The 18958-nt window shown below is 40.3% G+C and overlaps 1 protein-coding gene across 4 annotated transcripts in view; it reads left to right on the top strand.

Annotated features, from left to right (window-relative positions):
- The window catches only part of LOC122755498 (glutathione S-transferase A4-like), a 44223-nt gene that overhangs the window by 19777 nt on the left and 5488 nt on the right, over positions 1 to 18958 (top strand). For all 4 annotated transcript variants that reach the window (XM_044004048.1, XM_044004047.1, XM_044004049.1 and 1 more), the window contains 4 exons: positions 2566 to 2672; positions 5040 to 5091; positions 16716 to 16848; positions 18458 to 18599. In XM_044004048.1, the coding sequence (XP_043859983.1) occupies positions 2586 to 2672; positions 5040 to 5091; positions 16716 to 16848; positions 18458 to 18599 (414 nt within the window). In that variant the 5' untranslated portion in view covers positions 2566 to 2585. The remainder of the gene's footprint in view (positions 1 to 2565; positions 2673 to 5039; positions 5092 to 16715; positions 16849 to 18457; positions 18600 to 18958) is intronic.

The raw sequence follows: 18958 nt of genomic DNA, 5'->3' as shown, positions 1-18958 counted from the left end.
ACAACATATATTCCAGAAGGAACAACAAAATAAGCTCCCTTGGTGTACAGGATGATTTTGTTTTTAATTAATGACCTGTTGCAAATTCAGTTTTTGTGTGGTCATGTTGCAGTTACTTTCAGGAACAGAAATATCCTGAATATTCGTGACTTAAAAGGATCAATTTTATGAAAAAATTCTGGTCACTATTTCAGTGAATGTTATTAAAGTGCTTAAGAGCCAGAGCTCAAATTATTTCCATTTGGAAAATCTTCTAGAAAGATTTATCTGGGAATTGGAATAAACAGACGGACAGACAGATGAATGAATGAATGTGTTAAGGGTTAAAATTCTAGCTAAACTGTCTAAAATATCTAATGAGTGGTCACCAATAAATTATAAGCTTTAGCAAGAGTTAGACTTTTAAGCATTTATTAAGGAGAATAAGAATTTGGTAAAGAGAGAGAAAGGCCTAGATTCCTATCTATTAAAGGGAGAGCACATTTCTAGCTCCGCTCTCCACCAGAGTCCTCAGGAAAGAGAGTGAGAGCGAGCGCCAGTCTCTTCCTTCTTCCTCCCACTAGCCCGCGTCAAGAAAAGACTCCTGGTCTTGCCCTCAAAGACCTTCACTTCATGGGCAGAACTCTTCTACAGTAAGTCTCCAGCAGGTGGCGTCATTCCAATTGTTATAAATGAATGAATAAATCAACAAATAAACAAACTGACAAATAAATAAGTGGGTGTGCAAATAAATAAATAAATGGATAGGTGATTGAAAAGAATCTCTTTCCCCCTCAAATTCTCCTCAAGCACCTTGTCTAGATTTCTCCTTTGTCCCCACTGCTTTCTGCTTTATTCTACAGTTGTTTTCAGTAGTCTGACTCTTTGTAAACTCATTTGGCACGTTCACAGAAAAAATGTAGGAGTGGTTTTATAAATGAGGAAACTGAGGCAAACATGGTTAAATGACTTACCCATGGTCACACAGTTGGTAAGAGTCTGAAGCCAAATTTGAACTTTGGAAGATGAGTCTTCTTGACTCCAGGCTAGGCACTATAGAATAGAATAGAATAGAATAGAATAGAATAGAATAGAATAGAATAGAATAGAATAGAATAGAATAGAATAGAATGGAATGGAATGGAATGGAATGGAATGGAATGGAATGGAATGGAATGGAATGGAATGGAATGGAATGGAATGGAATAGAATAGAATAGAATAGAATAGAATAGAATAGAATAGAATAGCACCACCTAGCTGCTATTAGATTGCATTTTCCTTGAGGGCAGAAACTACACTAATTTTTTTTGTTTATATTCTCTGCTCCTAAGATAATATACAACATAGATGGAGCAACTAGGTGGATAGAACATTGGCCCCAGAGTCAAGAGCACCTGAGTTCAAATATCACCTAGTTATGTGACCCTGGAAAAATCACAACCCCAATTGCCTTAAACATTTGGGGCCATCTCTATCTCCATCTCCAGTCATCCTGATATGTATCTTGCCACTGGACCCAGATGGCTCTAAAGGAGCGAGTGTACCCAACCTCACTAAAATGCAATTTAAGGCTAGTCATGACATCACCCCATGACATGGTCCTTTTTGAGAGCAAAGGACAAACAGCAACAATATAGGCATTTAATACTTGTTGAACAAGAGAAAATGTGACTTAGAAAGAAGTCTGACCTTTGAGTGGGAAGACCTAGGTTCAAATCCTTCTCCAGACACTTCTTCCTAGATGTATGACTGTGGGCAAGTTATTTAACCTCTCGCTAAGCCTCAATTTTTTCCCATGTAAAATGATGATAAAATAACTGCAGTTCTTTTTGAGGTCAAATGAGACAAAATATGTAAAATGCTTTGCAAAATCTCAAGCATTATCTAAATGTTAACTATCATGATGATTACTTTAATTATTCTGTAATTATATATTTATTATATTATTATATAATTATTGTTGCTGTTATATATTATTGTTGAATTTAATACATTGGCTGACAGCATCACCCACAGGAGAAGCTAGGTGGTACAGTGGGTAGAATACAAGGCCTGGAGTTTGAAGACCTGAGTTCAAATATGACCTCAGATGCTTCTTAGCTGTGTGACCCTAGGCAAGTCACTTCACCCTGTTTGCCTCAGTTTCTTCATCTGTGAAATGAACTGGAGAAGGAAATGGCAAACCACTCTAGTATCTTTGCCCAGAAAACCCCAAATGGGGTCAGGAAGAGTCAGGAATGACTGAAGAGACTCAACAACAACAACAACAACAACAACAACAACAACAACAACAACAACTCATTCATAACTCAGTCATAAATGGATGTTTAAAACAACAGAGTATCTAGGTGAAAAATACCCTCTATTCAACTCCTACTTTGTTTTAAAAATGTATTTCTCAGGGGCAGCTAGGTGGCACAGTGGATAAAGCACTGGTCATGGATTCAGGAGGACCTGAGTTCAAATCCAGCCTCAGACACTTGACAACAACTAGCTGTGTGACCTTGGGCAAGTCACTTAACCCTCATTGCCCTGCCCCAAAACAAAACAAAACAAAAACATATTTCTCTATTTTGTTCCCCAGGCAACTGATAATCTGAAGGCATGGCAGAGAAACCCAGACTCCACTATTTCAATGGAAGAGGTCGGATGGAATCCATTAGATGGCTCCTGGCGGCGGCTGGAGTTGAGGTTTGTTCTTTCTAGGGTGCAACTTGGACGTCATTTTTAGTAGTCAGCATTCCATGACAAAGTAGAAGCCCCTCCCCGCCACCCCCGGAGGTTCTGTTGGAACACCTGCTTCTAATGGCTCCTCTTTTGCAAAATAAAATAAAATAAAATAAAATAGGGTGGGGTTCTTTGGAATTTCCCTCTGCTCTAGTCAGTCCTTACTGTACCCACCACATGTCCTGATCATTTATGTACCTAGATCTAAAGCTCATGCCCTGCCCTCTGTCTTATTAGCAACTCATCATGGAAAAAGAAGCTGCCAAAGACATAGAGAAACCCCTGAGGAGGGAAGAGAAGAGGGTGAATCAGCAACAGACACAGAATTACAATTTTTAGAGATGTGTTGCTTCATGCCCCCTACATGCTACATGCTTGTATTTTCATCCATAAATGTGTCCATTTGTCCATATATGTTGGTTAGCATACATTGTAGGGAGGTGAAGAGGGAGGCTCTGGTGGTGTCATAGAGAAGGGAGAACAAAGCATGATTGTGTATGTCAAAACAACTTGGCATCTGGCTGTAAACAAATAAGCAATGTGATCACATTTTCTTGTTTGTCATTCACTCCTTAGAGTTTTGTGGTTTTGATGGAAACCGCTAATGGAAGAACTTATTTTCTTGTGTCTTTATTTGAAGTCAACTGGAGCTTTTCCCTTTTTTTTCTTTTGGCCAAGTTTCTGTGGGTCAGAGTTCATTGTTTCTCAGCATCGGTTTTTTTTTTTTTTTTAATCTATTTAGTGACTTTGTGCCCGAGTACAAAGAAAGTCTGGCATTTGCTCAGCTCCCAGTGAGGTCTCCACCTTGGTGGGATTTTCTGGGTGGTTGACTATGGCCCTCTGAAGTTTCCTTTTCTTTAGCTCCCTTTATTTGTACTGAAACAGCATGATAACTTCCTGCAAATGTTCATATATGCTGACAACTGTAAACAGCTCACCCATGTGAATTCACAAAGACTCTTCATTCAAATTCCATGTTCTTGTTCAATTCAATATCATAAACTCCACTCCCATGACTCAGAGAGTGAGGCTGATGACTTTGCATAGCACTGCCTCACTTAAATCCAATTAATTTGCAAGTCAAGACATCCCCCTCCTGATGTCATTGGTTTTCTTTGAGAACGAAAGATGAACAACAACAATTAATTTTTTTTTTTTGGTGAGGCAATTGGGGTTAACTGACTTGCCTAGGGTCGCACAGCTAGTAAGTGTCACCCAGCTTCCCAACAATTAATTTTTAAACTTGGCAATATAATCACTAACAGATCCATTAACATAAAATCGTTTTTAGTTTACTATTTTTTTTTTTTTAGTGAGGCAATTGGGGTTAAGTGACTTGCCTAGGGTCACACAGCCAGTAAGTGTTAAGTGTCTGAGGCCGGATTTGAACTCAGGTACTCCTGAATCCAGGGCCAGTGCTCTATCCACTGTGCCACCCAGCTGCCCTTAGTTTACTATTATAATTGCTAGCAGTCAACAGGTGCTGGGCCTACCAAATCAAAAACAGAATAAACTTTGATCTTAAAGGAGTTTATATTCTGATGGGAGGGAGTGTGTGTGGGGGGGCACAATGTGAATGCAGATAAGTAAAATTCAAAATATATACAAAGTATTTTGCAGGGGGAGGGGAAGTACTAATAGCAGGAAGAATTAGGAAAGGCTTCTCATGGAAGGTGGCCCATTCCAGGCATGAAGGTGGAAGATGGAATATTGTATATGGAGAATGGTACTAGACCAATTTGGCTGTAATACAGCTTGGTCAAGGTTAAGAGTGATGTGCCTCTCTTAATGCAACCTAAGATCAAATCAACTTTTTTGGGGGTGAGTACCATATTACATTTTTGACTGAAATTTTCAGTCCAGGAAACCTTTGCCAGATGAACTGCTATCTAGCAATACTTTTCAAAGGAGGAGAAATGGCTCAGTATCATAGAGCTAAAAAGAATCTCATAGGCCAAGTAGCCCAACTCTCTTATTTTACAAATGAGGAAACTGAGGGTGAGGATGATTTAATGATTTACCCAAGGTCATGTAGGTGTCATAAATGAAATTTTAACCTAGATCTTTGGGAGGTATAGCATTTCTTATCACTGAAAGTCATTAACCAGAGGCTGAAAGACCGCTTATGGAGTATGTCATAAAGATACCTGTACCATCGGTCTGGGTTGGACTAGATAGATAACACTTGAAGTCCTGTCCAATTTTGAGATTCTATGTTTCCCAAACGAGTTTTTAAATATTATAATATACTTCTTCATTCTATTGTAAGTTTGTCTTTATCTAGGACTTTGGAAACAAAATAATGCCCCTTTATTTATTTATTTATTTTAGTTTGAAGAAGTGATTTTGGAAACAAGAGAACAATATCTGAAGTTGCTGGAGGGTAAGCTGAAATTATTTTGCTGATATATGGAGCTTGAAATAGGAATATTTAGAGAATATCACCATAGAACTCAAATCACTTAAAATGTTTAGAAAAGATATTTCACTTCACAAACATAAATGATTAAGTACAGCAAATGATGGTCTTAGTTATAATAACAACAACAATAGGGGGCAGCTAGGTGGTGCAGTGGATAAAGGACCAGCCCTGGATTCAGGAGGACCTGAGTTCAAATCCAGCCTCAGACACTTGACACTTACTAGCTATGTGACCCTGGGCAAGACACTTAAGCCTCATTGCCCCCCCCCCCCCCCCCCCGCCCAGTAACAACAACAACAATAATAATAGCAGCTAACATTTACATGGCCCTTACTCTGTGCCAGGCACTGTGCTAAGCACTTTACAATTATTCTCTCATCTGATTCTTACAACCACGCTGGGAGGTAGGTGCTCTTATTACCCTTCCTTTACAGTTGAAGAAACTGAGGTAGATAGACATTAAGTGACTTGCCCAGGGTCACACAGCTAGTGTCTGAGGCCTGATTTGAACTCAGGTCTTCCTGACTCAAGGCCTTGGCAGAAAGCATTGACTCTAAGGTTAGAATGTTCAAGAGGGTCAGGGATGGGGAAAGATGGAATCTACTAACCGGCAACATAGAATTCTCTCAGGGTTTGTACTGTTTGGGACAAACTGCTTCAGTTTATCCAAATAACTCGAGGAGACCACCAAGTCAAGCAGAGACAGATTTATTACATCCTCATGAGGACGGGCAAAACCCAATTACACATTGAAGTCTTGCAAAGATATGCCCAATCCTCTAGGTTTTTATAGTAATCTTGAAAAGGACTGTCCCCACGTACACCTAGGGTGGATGAGCTCACAATCTAACATCCAATCCTGTCTCATCCAAGGTGTGTACCCAGCTCGTAATCCATGTATGGAGACATGTCCAAGAACAAAGGGGAAAAGGGGAAGAGGTACAAGTCTGAGGAATGTCAAAGAAAGAGGGAGGCAGAAATCACTCCCTTGTCTGACTGCAATTTATCATTACAAGGACTGGGATTCTGACATGTGAGAGGGGAGTTTTTTTATTACAGGCCATAAACTAAGGTGTAGCTGGCATGTGGGAACTAAGCAAAAGTAAAGTAAATTAGTGCTAATTGGTAGAACTGTGACAAGTAATAAAACTTACTGGGGGACTGGATATCTCCCAGACCCCATCCCCAAAGTTTACAGAACTGTCCCAAGTCCATTATCTCAACAATAAAACTTAAAGGAGACAGTGAGAATTTCACAAGCAATTAACTTTTAGGCAAAGCAAGAGGCTAGCTATTGGGGGGGGGGGCGGGGTTAGGTATCCTTCATACTCCATCCTCAGAGTTTAATCTGACTCAAATCCATAATTGTCCCACACAGTACTCTTTCGGTAAATCTCATGCCTAGGATCAATGGTTATTCCCCATGAGGTATTTGTCCCAACTCGTTTTACTGCAGGAAGGCATGATGATCCTGAGGGTAAGTCAGCCTGGGAATTGGCTTATCCCATCACTGTTCTCTTGAGGAGTTTGAGGAAGAGAGCATTCCAGGCATAGAGGTGGAAGATGAAGTATTGACTATGGGGGCAGAGGAAACTTTCTTGGGGTACGTCCTTTGAATACACCTTAGGGTGATGAGGCAAAACGGATTGCTTGGAGGGTTAACACATAGAAATTTTTTTCTTGTGTTTGGTTGCTGAATGCACTGAGAGATACCTGATATACTTGACCCAGATATTATAGAATGGATAGTGGGTTCATGGCCTGGGATTTAGGCTTAGGGCTTTAGGTGTGAGTCACATGGTCCTTTCTCACTTTTTTAACTTGCAACTTTCCTCAAGAAACCTAGGAAGAAGTAATTCTTCTCCTCTTCCCTCCCTCAGTATTCTGAGACTGACTTAGAACTTGCAAGCCTGCACTATACAGATATTACAGAAGACGTTTTCCTTTTCAAAAGGAAGAAAACAAAACAGAAAACCTTAAATGAACAACATTAATTCCAAATATATATGTACATATCCAGAGTCCCAGATTCAAGTATGAGCTCAACTTGGGGGGCTCTTTTGTTCCTGGCTATTTGTTTTGGTTCCAAATGAAGAATTATCAGGGAGTCTGTGTCTTTCTGTATCTCTCTGTCTCTGTTCTGTCTATGCCTTTCCAGCCCTCCCTGTCTCTCTCTTTACCCCCCTTTCCCTTTTGCTCTAATTCTCTCTTTCCCTTTCCCTTTCCCTCTTCCTGTTCTCCCCTTCCCTCCCCTCCCTTTCCCCCTTGCCCTCGCCCTCGCTCTCTCCTTCCTACTGCTCTTCATGTCTCTATAACATGACAAGAAAAATGTTTAGCTTCTAGGTCCAGGCTAAGGTAAAGGACTAGAAAAACATGTATTAAATACAGACTATGTGTTGAGCACTGTGCTAAGCACTGAAGATACAAATAATCTAGTGAGAGAGTCCCTGCTCCCACAAAGACCTCACATTCTAATTGGGAGAGAGATCACATATAGGAGAGTGGATCGGTAAGGCATATGGAAACACCCAGTGGCCCTTAGGGTGCAGTGGCAACAGCTAGGCAAAGGCTACCTACCATCTGGAGAACATTGCCATAAACACTTCAGCCTGCAAATGACCACCTAAATTCTCCAGTATGATGGCAGATTTTAAACCTTACTTGCTGGGACGTAAGAGAGGGAGAAACCAGAGAAGTTTGTCCTTCATCATTTCTGCATCTTGCAGAAGACCAGGGCTCTTTCCACTGTACCACACTATCTCCTCAAAGTAGTCTTAGTGGCACCCTATAGTTCCATGTAGTATAAATTTATAAATATGTACAGATATTTACATGTATGTGTTGTTTCATCCTTATCAGATTTTTTGACCATGCAACCCCTGTATCAGGTCTCTTCAGGGGATAACAGTCTATAATTTAAGAATGGGACCATCATAGGGCCTAATGCCTGGGTGCTTTTGTATACTTATGCTCCTAATTATTTGTGAGTCCAAAAAGCACTTCCCAAAAAGGCAATGGTGCAGTGGGTGGAATGTTGGACTTGGACCTGAGTTCAAATTTTGCCTAGTCAGCTCTCTATGACTGTAGGTTGCTTAATCTCTAATCTCAATTTCCTCACAATAATAGCACCTACCTTACAGGATTATTGTGATGATCGGATGAGATATATTACAATGCTTTGAAAACCTTAAAGCTCTTATTATTATCTAAATATTGTTTTCTTTTCTTTTCCATAAGATCCTCTCCCCGAAATTCAGTGTTCTAGCTATACCCAAGAGCTCAGTGTCTAAAGCAAGGGATTTTGTGTAAGATAAAAGGCCAGTGGTCACCATCCCACTTCTCTCTGGCTCTTCCTTGTATCGACCCGTCCCCTTTCCCAAAAGCTTTGCCAGCCCTTCCTTTGGCTATCTAATTGGAGGTGGTGATAAGCAATTGAGAGAAATCCCAACACAGGCTGCTTGTTTATTGAACCAAGTCAACTCTTTTTTTCTTGAATACCTTAATTATTAACCTTTTTTTTTTTTTTTGTGGGACAATGGGCATTAAGTGACTTGCCCAGGGTCACACAGCTAGTGTCAAGTGTCTGAGGCTGGATTTGAACTCAGGTACTCCTGAATCCAGGGCCGGTGCTCTATCCATTGCGCCACCTAGCTGCCCCCTTGAATACCTTAATTATTAACTTTAAAAACAATCCCTGGTCTTTGGTCTTTTGATCCTGAGATCTTTGATAGGGATCCATTACCAGTGAGAATGCTGAGGATGAGAGGGGGCAAGTGATCACATAGGTAATGACAGAGATAGTATCCAAACCTAGGTCCTCTGATTCCAAATCTTATACTCTTTCTACCTCTCACAGGAGAAAGGAGGTATGTTTCATCATCTCTCCTCTGGAGTCAAGATTGCTCATTGCTTTAGAGTTCAGTTATCTTTTAGCATTCTTTTCCTGTAGTTTTGTTATCTCTGCATCAGTTCATATAAATCTACTCAAATTTCTGTGAATTTCTCATATTTGCCATTGTGTATGATACAATAGATTATTCTATTGCATTCATGTGCTACAATTTATTCAGCCTTTCACTGTCTGATGTTGTTCACTCATTTTTTAGTTGTCTGACTCTTCATAACCCCATTTGGGATTTTCTTTGCAAAGATCCTGGGTGGTTTGTCATTTCCTTCTCCAGCTCATTTTATAGATGGAGAAACTGATGCAAATAGGGTTAAATGACCTGCCCAAGATCACACAGCTAATAAGTGTCTGGGGCCATATTTGAACTCAGGTCTTCCTAACTCCACTCTATCCATTGCACCACTTAGCCACCTTGTATGTGTAAATACCTTGACATAAAAAGTGACTTTCTGCTTGATATGTAACCCCATGAGGTAAACAAAGCCTCAGTCTTGTGGGTTCCATTCTGTCCTGTATCTTGGGGATGGTGCTTAGAAATTTTGTTGGGAGATGAATGGGAATAATTGCTGGTCTAATTAGTCATTGTCTTTTGCAGCTGTTGAGAAAGAACAGATGCCCTAACTTGGCTTCTTGGAAGGCTTAGTTTCAGAGGAGGTTGGATTACTGTCCTTGCTAGAGGACATCACTGCCCATCTGTACAGATAGATGGGCAATACCTCTGAGCTTTGTAGCTAATGTATGTAGTTCCTCCTATATGCAAGGCACCCTACAAAGTGCTGGGAAGACAAAGATGATAATCATAATAATAACAAAGAAAGGAGGACGACAAAGTATTGGAAAATACTTCAGTCTTTACTGTTATTCTCTCCTCCTCCCAAAAAGTATCCAAGAAAACATCAGCGATTCTTCAGTCATGGACCAATTTTTGGGGGGCAGGGAGGGGGGGAAGGACTAGACCTATTATATCATTGCTATATGGGGAACTCCAGGTGAAGGAACCCCTCTACTAAGACAGATTGACAGATTCATAGCTTTAGAGAATTACCTGGGGCCCTGAGAGGTTAAATGATTTGCCCAGTTTAGGCAGTCAGTTTGTGTTAAAGGCAGGACTTGAACCTGGGTCTTACATAAGCAGAGGTCAGCTCTCTATCCACTACAATACATTGCCTATTTTAATTTTTTTATTAAGAAATTTTTATGGGAATAATCTATATTGAGGACATCTTTTATAAAGGTAACAGATGACAGGTAGGCAGACTACATCATTACATCATTCACATAACTGAGTGAAAAATAGAGCAAAGAAGAAATTCTGCTGTGCTTTCTGTTTGCCAACTACCAAGCATGTTGCAGTGGAAAGAGAGATGGAGGGAGAAGCAGGGGACCTGGGTTCAAATCCCACCCTGCCACTAACTACCTGTGTGACCTTGGGAAAGCCATTTAACCTCTCTCAGCCTCAGTTTCCTTATCTGTAGAATGGGGGGTTGAACTAAATGGCCCCTGAGATCACTTCTAACTCTGTGATCTCATTAAACCCTCATACACAAAGAGTAATTGTAGACCCAAGCTTGACTGGACCCTGGACTGTCTCCAATCCATTTATCACAAAATCATGATCTCAGTTTGTTTCTCACGGACATCAAAAAAGAAGCTGAAATTCTATTTTATCTTATAATTATGCTGCTAGAATAACATAGTGACACACTCCAGATGGGCAAACCCCATTTGTAAGGAATGCATTCACCAGAATAGATCCACCCTGATGTGCCCAGACCCCATTTGTAAGGAATGCATTCACCAGAATAGATACACCCTGATGTGCCCAGACCATAAGCACACCAACCCTACACTCAGATTTCCTTCCATGAATGTGATTGGGCCAGCTGTGCCAGGGCCAAAGATTATAGTGAAAGGATTACAGCCTTCCCAGTTTAGGAGATTATTTGAACAAAAGACCCATATGTGCAACGAGGACTTCAGTGCTGAGTCACTCTGAAAGTCCAGCCTTGGGGAGCAATAGCTGGACGTTGCTTTGCTATTGCCAGGCCACTCAGATTACCAGCTTTTAGCAATCAGACATCCCAAACCTGCACAATCAATCAAATCAATATCAGCCAAAATGTACTACAGTTCATTGCTCTCATTAACTCAGTTCTCTCTGGCCTGGAAAGGTACGTAACTTCAGATCTGTGGGACTGCAGGGACCCAGGCTTTCAGAAAAACAAACATATTGCTGTAGCAGTGTCCCATTGTTTATGATGTCTCATTAACAAATCCATGGGCTTGTTTGTGTTTATGAGCCTCTAAAGTAACTGTATATATGAAAAGATGAGGAAGAGTCAGTATGCAGCAACAGAAATATTAAAAGAAAGAAAAGAGCCTCAATAAAAAAAATTCAGTAAAAAATTAAATGTCGTTCTCCCACCCCAAAGTAAACACAAAACAATTTAGAAAGGGACACAAGCAAACAGGGCGAATTTGTTATTACTGCATTTAATATTATAATAAATATTAATATGAACAATTATTAATATTAATAAACCTTTCAGAAAATATGTAATAGAAGTTAATGATTTCGTATACAATCCTCTTCCTGTTCTTTGTGTATTTTGTTCTCTCCTAACCCTATTCTATAGCATCTCCAACCCCCATCTACCTAATGAAGTCATTTTGATCTCCATCCTTGTTCAGGATTGAATTATGTCTTTTTTGTACTCAAAGCTTCTCTTGGCAGTAGGGGCTTTGGCCTTGGGGTGTTGAAAGCCCTGGTAGTCCTTCAGATGTCAGGAACACCAAGATTTAGTACCATTCTTCCTCCCCACCCCCCGCCTCCCGCCTGATAGCCGCTCCCAAGTGAAGGTCTTCTTTCTGCCTGGCCCAGGCCTCTCTATACTTCTCACAACTTGCTGTCCTGGAATCCCTGCAGGAGAAAGAAATGAGAGAAAAGGAATGTGGGGATTGCTCCCCAGTGCTTGGGGGTTGGTGAAATCTCAAGGTTAGCACTGGAGGGCTGATAGGAATGATGAGAGAGGTTTGCCAGCTCACCTACCATGTCTTTTCACCCACTCTTTCCCATGCCTATTCTTCCCTGCCCCCAACTCATGCCTGATCCCAGGCCATCTCTGGACCTGTGTAGTAGACTTGGTATTTGTAGAAACAGAAACATTATACATCATCATCAGGTGAGAGCACCAAGTACCAGGATGTTTTCTTTGCTTTATTTCAAGAGCTTCTTGAATGAGGTGCTGGTCTCCTGTTCTGTCAAGGGCCAGATGTTGCTGTGTCTGATTGTGAAGCCTCTGTGCCTTGGGAAGGTGAGGCTTACCAAGCCGGTACACGCCAAAAGGTCAAGCCATTATACCTGAGCATGACAGCATTGGGAGCACGTATTTGCCAACTTGGCCGACTATCAGTACCTGGTAAAATAAATGGATAGGAAGCCAATAACTAATAATTCTGGCACCTGGGGGGCATCCTGAGGTTCGATTATGATTGAGGTTGTTTGGAGACAAACCATGGGGAGTGGAACTGGGATACCAGAGTGTGTGAAGCGGGGAGGGACTAGATGAGAGAAGATCAAATCAGATACAGTCTTTGAATCTGGATGGGGATGGGGTAGGGTGGGGATAGTGACCCCCACAGATGATAAGAATAAGGATCTGGACAGCATAAAGAGAATTTGAAAGAAGAGATGGTTTGTAGTGATGAGAGCAGAGGGAGCATCTTTCTTTCTTTCTTTCTTTTTTTTTTTTTGGTGAGGCAATTGGGGTTAAAGTGACTTGCCTAGGGTCACACAGCTAGTAAGTGTTAAGTGTCTGAAGCTGGATTTGAACTCAGGTCCTCCTGACTTCAGGGCCAGTGCTCTATCCACTGCGCCACCTAGCTGCCCCTGGGAGCATCTTTCTGAAAGGGGAAGCATGAGACAAGTTTGGTTTCCCATCCTCCTGGCACTTTGTGTCAGGAAATGTTCATGGAAGGAGAAACGGGTACCAAAGGCGTGGTTTCTTCAGAAGAAGGCGAGTCTCAGTGAGCAATAGGTGCATAGACGCATAAGATTGTAGAGTGGGATGGAGCCTCAGAGGTCATCTGGTCTAACCCCTGAGCCAGGCATGGAGTCGGGAAAATCTGATTTCAAATCCTGCTTCAGATACCTTCCTTAGCTGTATGACCCTGGGAAAGTCATTTAAGTTTCACTTAAGGGCCTCAGTTTCTTCATCTGTAAAATGGGAATAATGATAGCACCTACCTCCCAGGGTTGTTGTGAGGATCAAATGAGATAGTTATTGCATCTGAGGTCCAGCTGGGTTATTGTGACTTGCTAAGATCATTCAGGTAGATAGGATCTTAGGGTCACAGATCTAGGGCCATAAGGGACCGTTGAGACTGTATAGTCCAACTTTCTCATTTTATAGATGAGGAAACTGAGGTGCACATGAGTGAAGTGACTTGCCTGGGATTGTACAGGTTCATAGAATCATGGATCTAAACCTTCAAAGGACCTGGGAGGTCATCTAATCCAGTCTCATTTTACAGTTGAGGAAACTTGGGAGGGGGGCAGGGGGAAGTGGAAGGAAACAAACATTTAAACACCTACCATGTGCCAAGCACTTTAAAAAAATTTCATTTGTGCCTTACAATGGGCCTGGGAGGTAAGCGCTGTTATAATCTTCATCTTACAGATGAGGAAACTGAGGCAGACATATAATTGATCAATTTAATAATCGATAGCTAGAAGAGTCCAGCTAGCTCAGTGGGGAAGAAAAACTTAATGAATTGCTGAGTCAGTTCTGTTAAAACAGTTGATCCGGAAAATCTATGCATAAGCCTTTGTATCCTATGAAAATATAGACGATTGGATTAATGTGTGACAATTGTTTGAACCTACTTGCCTCCTGCAGGTTGATTGACTTCCAACAGATCAGTATCTGGTGTCTTATGTTGGGCAAGACAGGATCTCTCTTCATTTGAAGCATAATAATTGCTACCTGCCTCATAGGGTTGACTAATCAAAGGGAGATAATGCATTCGAAAGCACTTTATAAAATACATGTTAGTGTGAGGTATACTGCTCCTTTCTCGGTAGCCTCTTTCTTCAATTGCTTATGGACAGGTTTACACCCCTACCTCCCTGATAACATCACCAAAAACCTAGACTTATGTAATACTTTTAAGATTTGTTTTGTTGGGACAGCTAGATGGCACAGTGGATAAAGCACTGGTCTTGGATTCAGGAGGACCTGAGTTCAAATTCAGCCTCAGACACTTGACACTTACTAGCTGTGTGACCCTGGGCAAGTCATTTAACCCTCATTGCCCTGCCAAAACCCCCCAAAAAACAAAACAAAACAAAAAAAAAGATTTGTTTTGTTGCTATTGTTGAATCGTTTCAGCTGTGTCTGACTCTTCATGATGCCATTTGGGGTTTTCTTAGCAAAGGTCTAGATTGGTTTGCCATTTCCTTCTCCAGCTCATTTTACAGATAGAGAAACCGAGGCAAACAGAGTTAAGTGACTTTCCCAGGTTCATGCAGCTAGTAAGAATCTGAGGTTACATTGGAACTCATGAAGATGAGTCTTCCTAATTCCAAGCCCAGTGTGCCACTTAGCATCCACGGATTCCTTTGTAATCCCATGTATTTATTTTTATGCATTTAAAAATCATTATTCTGAGAAAGGGTTCATAGCTTCTCCAGACTGCCAAAGGAGTCCACAATGCAAAAAAGATGAAGGATTCCTATTCTAAAGGGACATGCTGAGAGATTAAGTTACTTTTTCCAAGGTCACACAACTAGTATGCATCAGGGGCAGGATTTGCACTCAGGACTTTCCTCCTATGAGGTTTTCCCTCTAAACATAAGGCACATTTCCACCCTGTAGGAACTTCATTTGTTGAAATGAATTCAGAGATACCACCAAAGAAGTCTTCTTTTTCACCGCCTCTGATCTTCCTGCCTTCACCATCTCCTTTTCTAGCTCCTCATTTTCTCCTAATCACTTAGTTTACTTATCTGTATGTATGTTGTAACCTCCTACTAAGCTCCTAGTAATCAGAGAATATTTATTTTTTCCCCTCTGTTTCCTCATTGCCTGGAACAGGACCTTGCAAATTGTAGTCATTTAATAAATGGTTTGTTTGTTTGTTTGTTTTAGTGAGGCAATTGGGGTTAAGCAACTTGACCAGGGTCACATAGCTAGTAAGTGTTAAGTGTGTGAGGTCGGATTTGAACTCAGGTACTCCTGACTCCAGGGCCGGTGCTCTATCCACTGCGCCACCTAGCTGCCCCATAAATGTTTAATTAAATTGACATTTGGAATGAGACATATAAGTATGACCACTGTTAAGTATATTGATTTTAAATGTAACATGTTAAATGGAATTATACTCAATACATTAAAAGTAAGATGCCTTTTCAAAGGCCTAAAATGGGATTATTGTGTAGAGACACAAGAGGGCGCTCATTTAAACATCCATTTGCTATGGCAGCATCAGAGACAGATCTGGGAGGGACCCTAGAAGCTGTTTTAGCCCTGGTATTTTACAAATGAGGAAACTGAGGTTAATTGACTTTTTCAGATCACACAGGCAATAAAACATCAGAAGCAAGATTTAAACCCTTTTGACTGACAGTATACTTTCTGCATGCTGCAAATTCATAAACTGATAGATCTGGAGACAGTTTTAGAGATTGTCTCAACCAGGGCTTCTTGGACAGACTTCAAGAGATAAGTGGAGGACAGAGAGGTCTGGTGTGCTATGATCCATGGGGTCACAAAGAGGTGGACATAACTGAATGACCGAAAACCAACAAGAAAACCAAGGATTGTAAATGGGGATTTTTGTGTGTCATGGACCTTGTGGACTTCTCTGGTGAAGCCTATGGACCTCTTCCCAGAATTATGTTTTTAAATGCATACAATAAAAACCTAGATTCATAAAGGAAACTAATTATATTGAAACATAATTTAAAAAATATTTTTAAAAACAAATTCACACACCCCAAGTTAAGAGATGTGACCAAGATCACACAGCCAGTTAGTGGCAGAGCAGGACTAGAGGCTAGGCCAGTTAACTCCAGATCTGGAACTCTTATTTTTTTTACTTGAGAAATTAATCAGTCATTAAAATTTTGGGGAAAAAAGTATCACAACCTCCATTGCTGAGGACACATTGGTGATTTCTGGCTCCTACCCTTGGTCAGGTTGTTATTCTTGTTCTAAATGAGGTGTAACAATTACCATGAATAGAAACCCAATTTTACAACATTTTTTTAGAAGTTTTTAAAAGAAATGTTTATTTTTTAAAATTTTATTTTCCCCCCAATTACATGTAAAACCAAATTTTAACATTCATTTAAAAAAATTTTGAGCCCCTCACCTCTTATTGAGAAGGCAAGCAATTTGTTATAGATTATAGATGTACAGTCATACAAAACATGTTTCCATATTAGTCATGCATAACAATTCTTTAACTACAGTATTTATTCATCCAGTTACAGGTAATGAAAGGTGATGAAATAACTGTGTTTCTTAAGAGAATTATAGCAGATTCTTACTCTATGGAAAATCCCAACTAGTGATGTTTAGGCCAGAAAAAACATTTGTTTTTGCTTTGTATTTCTTTAAGAGTTCTTATAGTCCTGAAAGGAGAATGAATGAACCTGTCTCTTTTCATCCCACAGATGGATTTCTCCTCTTTCAGCAAGTGCCTTTGGTCGAAATTGATGGAATGAAACTCACTCAAACCCGAGCCATTCTTAGCTACCTGGCTGCTAAATACAACTTGTATGGGAAGGACCTGAAAGAAACAGCATTGTACAGTATCAGCTTTGTTCTTACTTGATTTTTGGCACAACATAGGTTCCCCATAATAGTTTCCCTATTTTGATGTTAGAACCTTTGGAAAGAGACCAACCTGAGGGTAGATTGATTAGAAGAGAACGAAGGGTGGGGCAGCTAGTTGGTACAGTGGATAGAGAGCACTGGCCCTGGAGTCAGGAGGACCTGAGTTCAAATTTGACCTCAGACACTTAACACTTACTAGCTGTGTGACCCTGGGCAAGTCACTTAATCCCAATTGCCTCATCAAAAAAAAAAAAAGAGAGAGAGAGAATGAGGGTCAGTCAGGTAATGAGAGTTATACTAGACTGAGGTTAAGGAAATTTTTTAAATTAATTTTGTTTTTTGGATTAAAAAGCATTTTTTTTCCCTCCCTCCTCCCTCCCGATCTTCCACCCCCAAAAGAAAAACAAAACCCTTCTAGCAAATATGCATAGTCAAGCAAAACAAATTCCTATATTGGCCATGTCCCCAAATGTGGGTTATTCTGAATATTTAGACTTTCACATCTCCGTTACATTGTTCTTCTGGAATCATGGTTGATGCATTGATCAGAATTCTGAAGTCATTCAAAATTGTTTTCTTTACAATGCTATCATTATTGAATAATTGTTCTGGTTTTGCTCACCTCACTGTGAATCAGTTCACATATGTTGTCCCAGGATTCTCTGAACCCATTTCTTTCATCTTTACTTACTTTACAAGAGTACTCCATTACATTCATATACCATAATTTGTTTTGTCATTCCCTAATTAATGTGTAATCCCTTAGTTTCCAAATCTTTGTCATCACAAAAAGTGCTGATATAAATATGGGTCTTTCTTTGATCTCTTTGGGTAGAGGCCTAGTAGTGGTATCACTGGGTCAAAGGCTATGTACAATATAGTAACTTTGGGGGCATAGTTCCAAACTGCTTTCCAGAATTGTTGAACCAATCATAGCTCCATCAACAGAGGATTACCGTGTCTATTTTCCATTAGCTCCTCCAATATTTGCCCTTTGCCTTTTCTTTCTTTTCTTTCTTTCTTTTTTTTTTATTAACTTTGTCAGTCTTGATAGATGTGAACGAAAAATTGCTCTAATTTGCATTTCTTAGATTTATTTGTGTTTTGGAGCATTTTTTCACATGGCTATTGATCACTTGGATTTCTTTCCTTAAAAACTGTCTGTTCATATCTTTTGGTAATTTCCCAGTTGGGAAACTGGTCCTAAGGAGAATTCAGAAATGGGCACAATTTTTCTTCATTGTTACCTCTTCTCCTTTCTGGGTCTTTTCTCTAGCCTTAGTGACAGCCCTCTTCTACTCTACAGGCCACACCCCATATTCTCACATTCCATATTGTGCCTCCCTATTAAAATCTGTTCCCCAGGTAAGGATCAAATAAACAGAGGGAAACTGAGATGAAATCATCTAGAGGAGCTTAATATATGATTTATCTCAGAAAAATCTTAGGATCTCAGGATTCAGAGCTGGCGGGAATTTGGGATTCCATCCACTTTAGTTCCTTCATTTTAGAGACAAGGTAATTGAGACCCAGAGGGAAGTGACTTCCCCAAGGTAATAAATACATGTTCTGATTTTAGGATTAACATGTATACGGATGGCACAATGGACCTGATGTTTTCGATTGCCATACTTCCTTTCAAGCCGGCTGAGCAAAAAGAGAAGGAGACTGAGCTTACCCTGGAGAGAGCCAAAAGCCGATATTTCTCTGTCTTTGAACAAGTAAATCTCTGAGAGTCAAGGATTTCACATTCTCTGACATGACAAATTTCCTTTTCTCTTCCTAGTCTTGAACCTACTCTTTGTTCCAGACAGATCCCAGGCCATCTCTGGATCTGTGTGGTAGACTTGGTATTTGCACTTATTTTTCCCATCTTATCTCTGTTCAGGAGAATGCACTTGAACCAAGGATTATTTTGTCTCTGTCTTTGTATCTAGCACAAAGCTTTGAATAGAGGGTGCACTTAGAAATATTTGTTGAATTGGATTGGATTAAATTGAAGGTTGTCTGAGAAGAAAATATTTATTTGTATGTTGTCTCACAAGGAGGCTCTATCAGACCAGAACTTTATGGCCAAAGT

The sequence above is a fragment of the Dromiciops gliroides genome, chromosome 4, assembly GCF_019393635.1.
Source record: "Dromiciops gliroides isolate mDroGli1 chromosome 4, mDroGli1.pri, whole genome shotgun sequence".
Lineage (NCBI taxonomy): Eukaryota > Metazoa > Chordata > Mammalia > Microbiotheria > Microbiotheriidae > Dromiciops > Dromiciops gliroides.
This window is presented reverse-complemented; position numbering and strand designations above follow the sequence as displayed.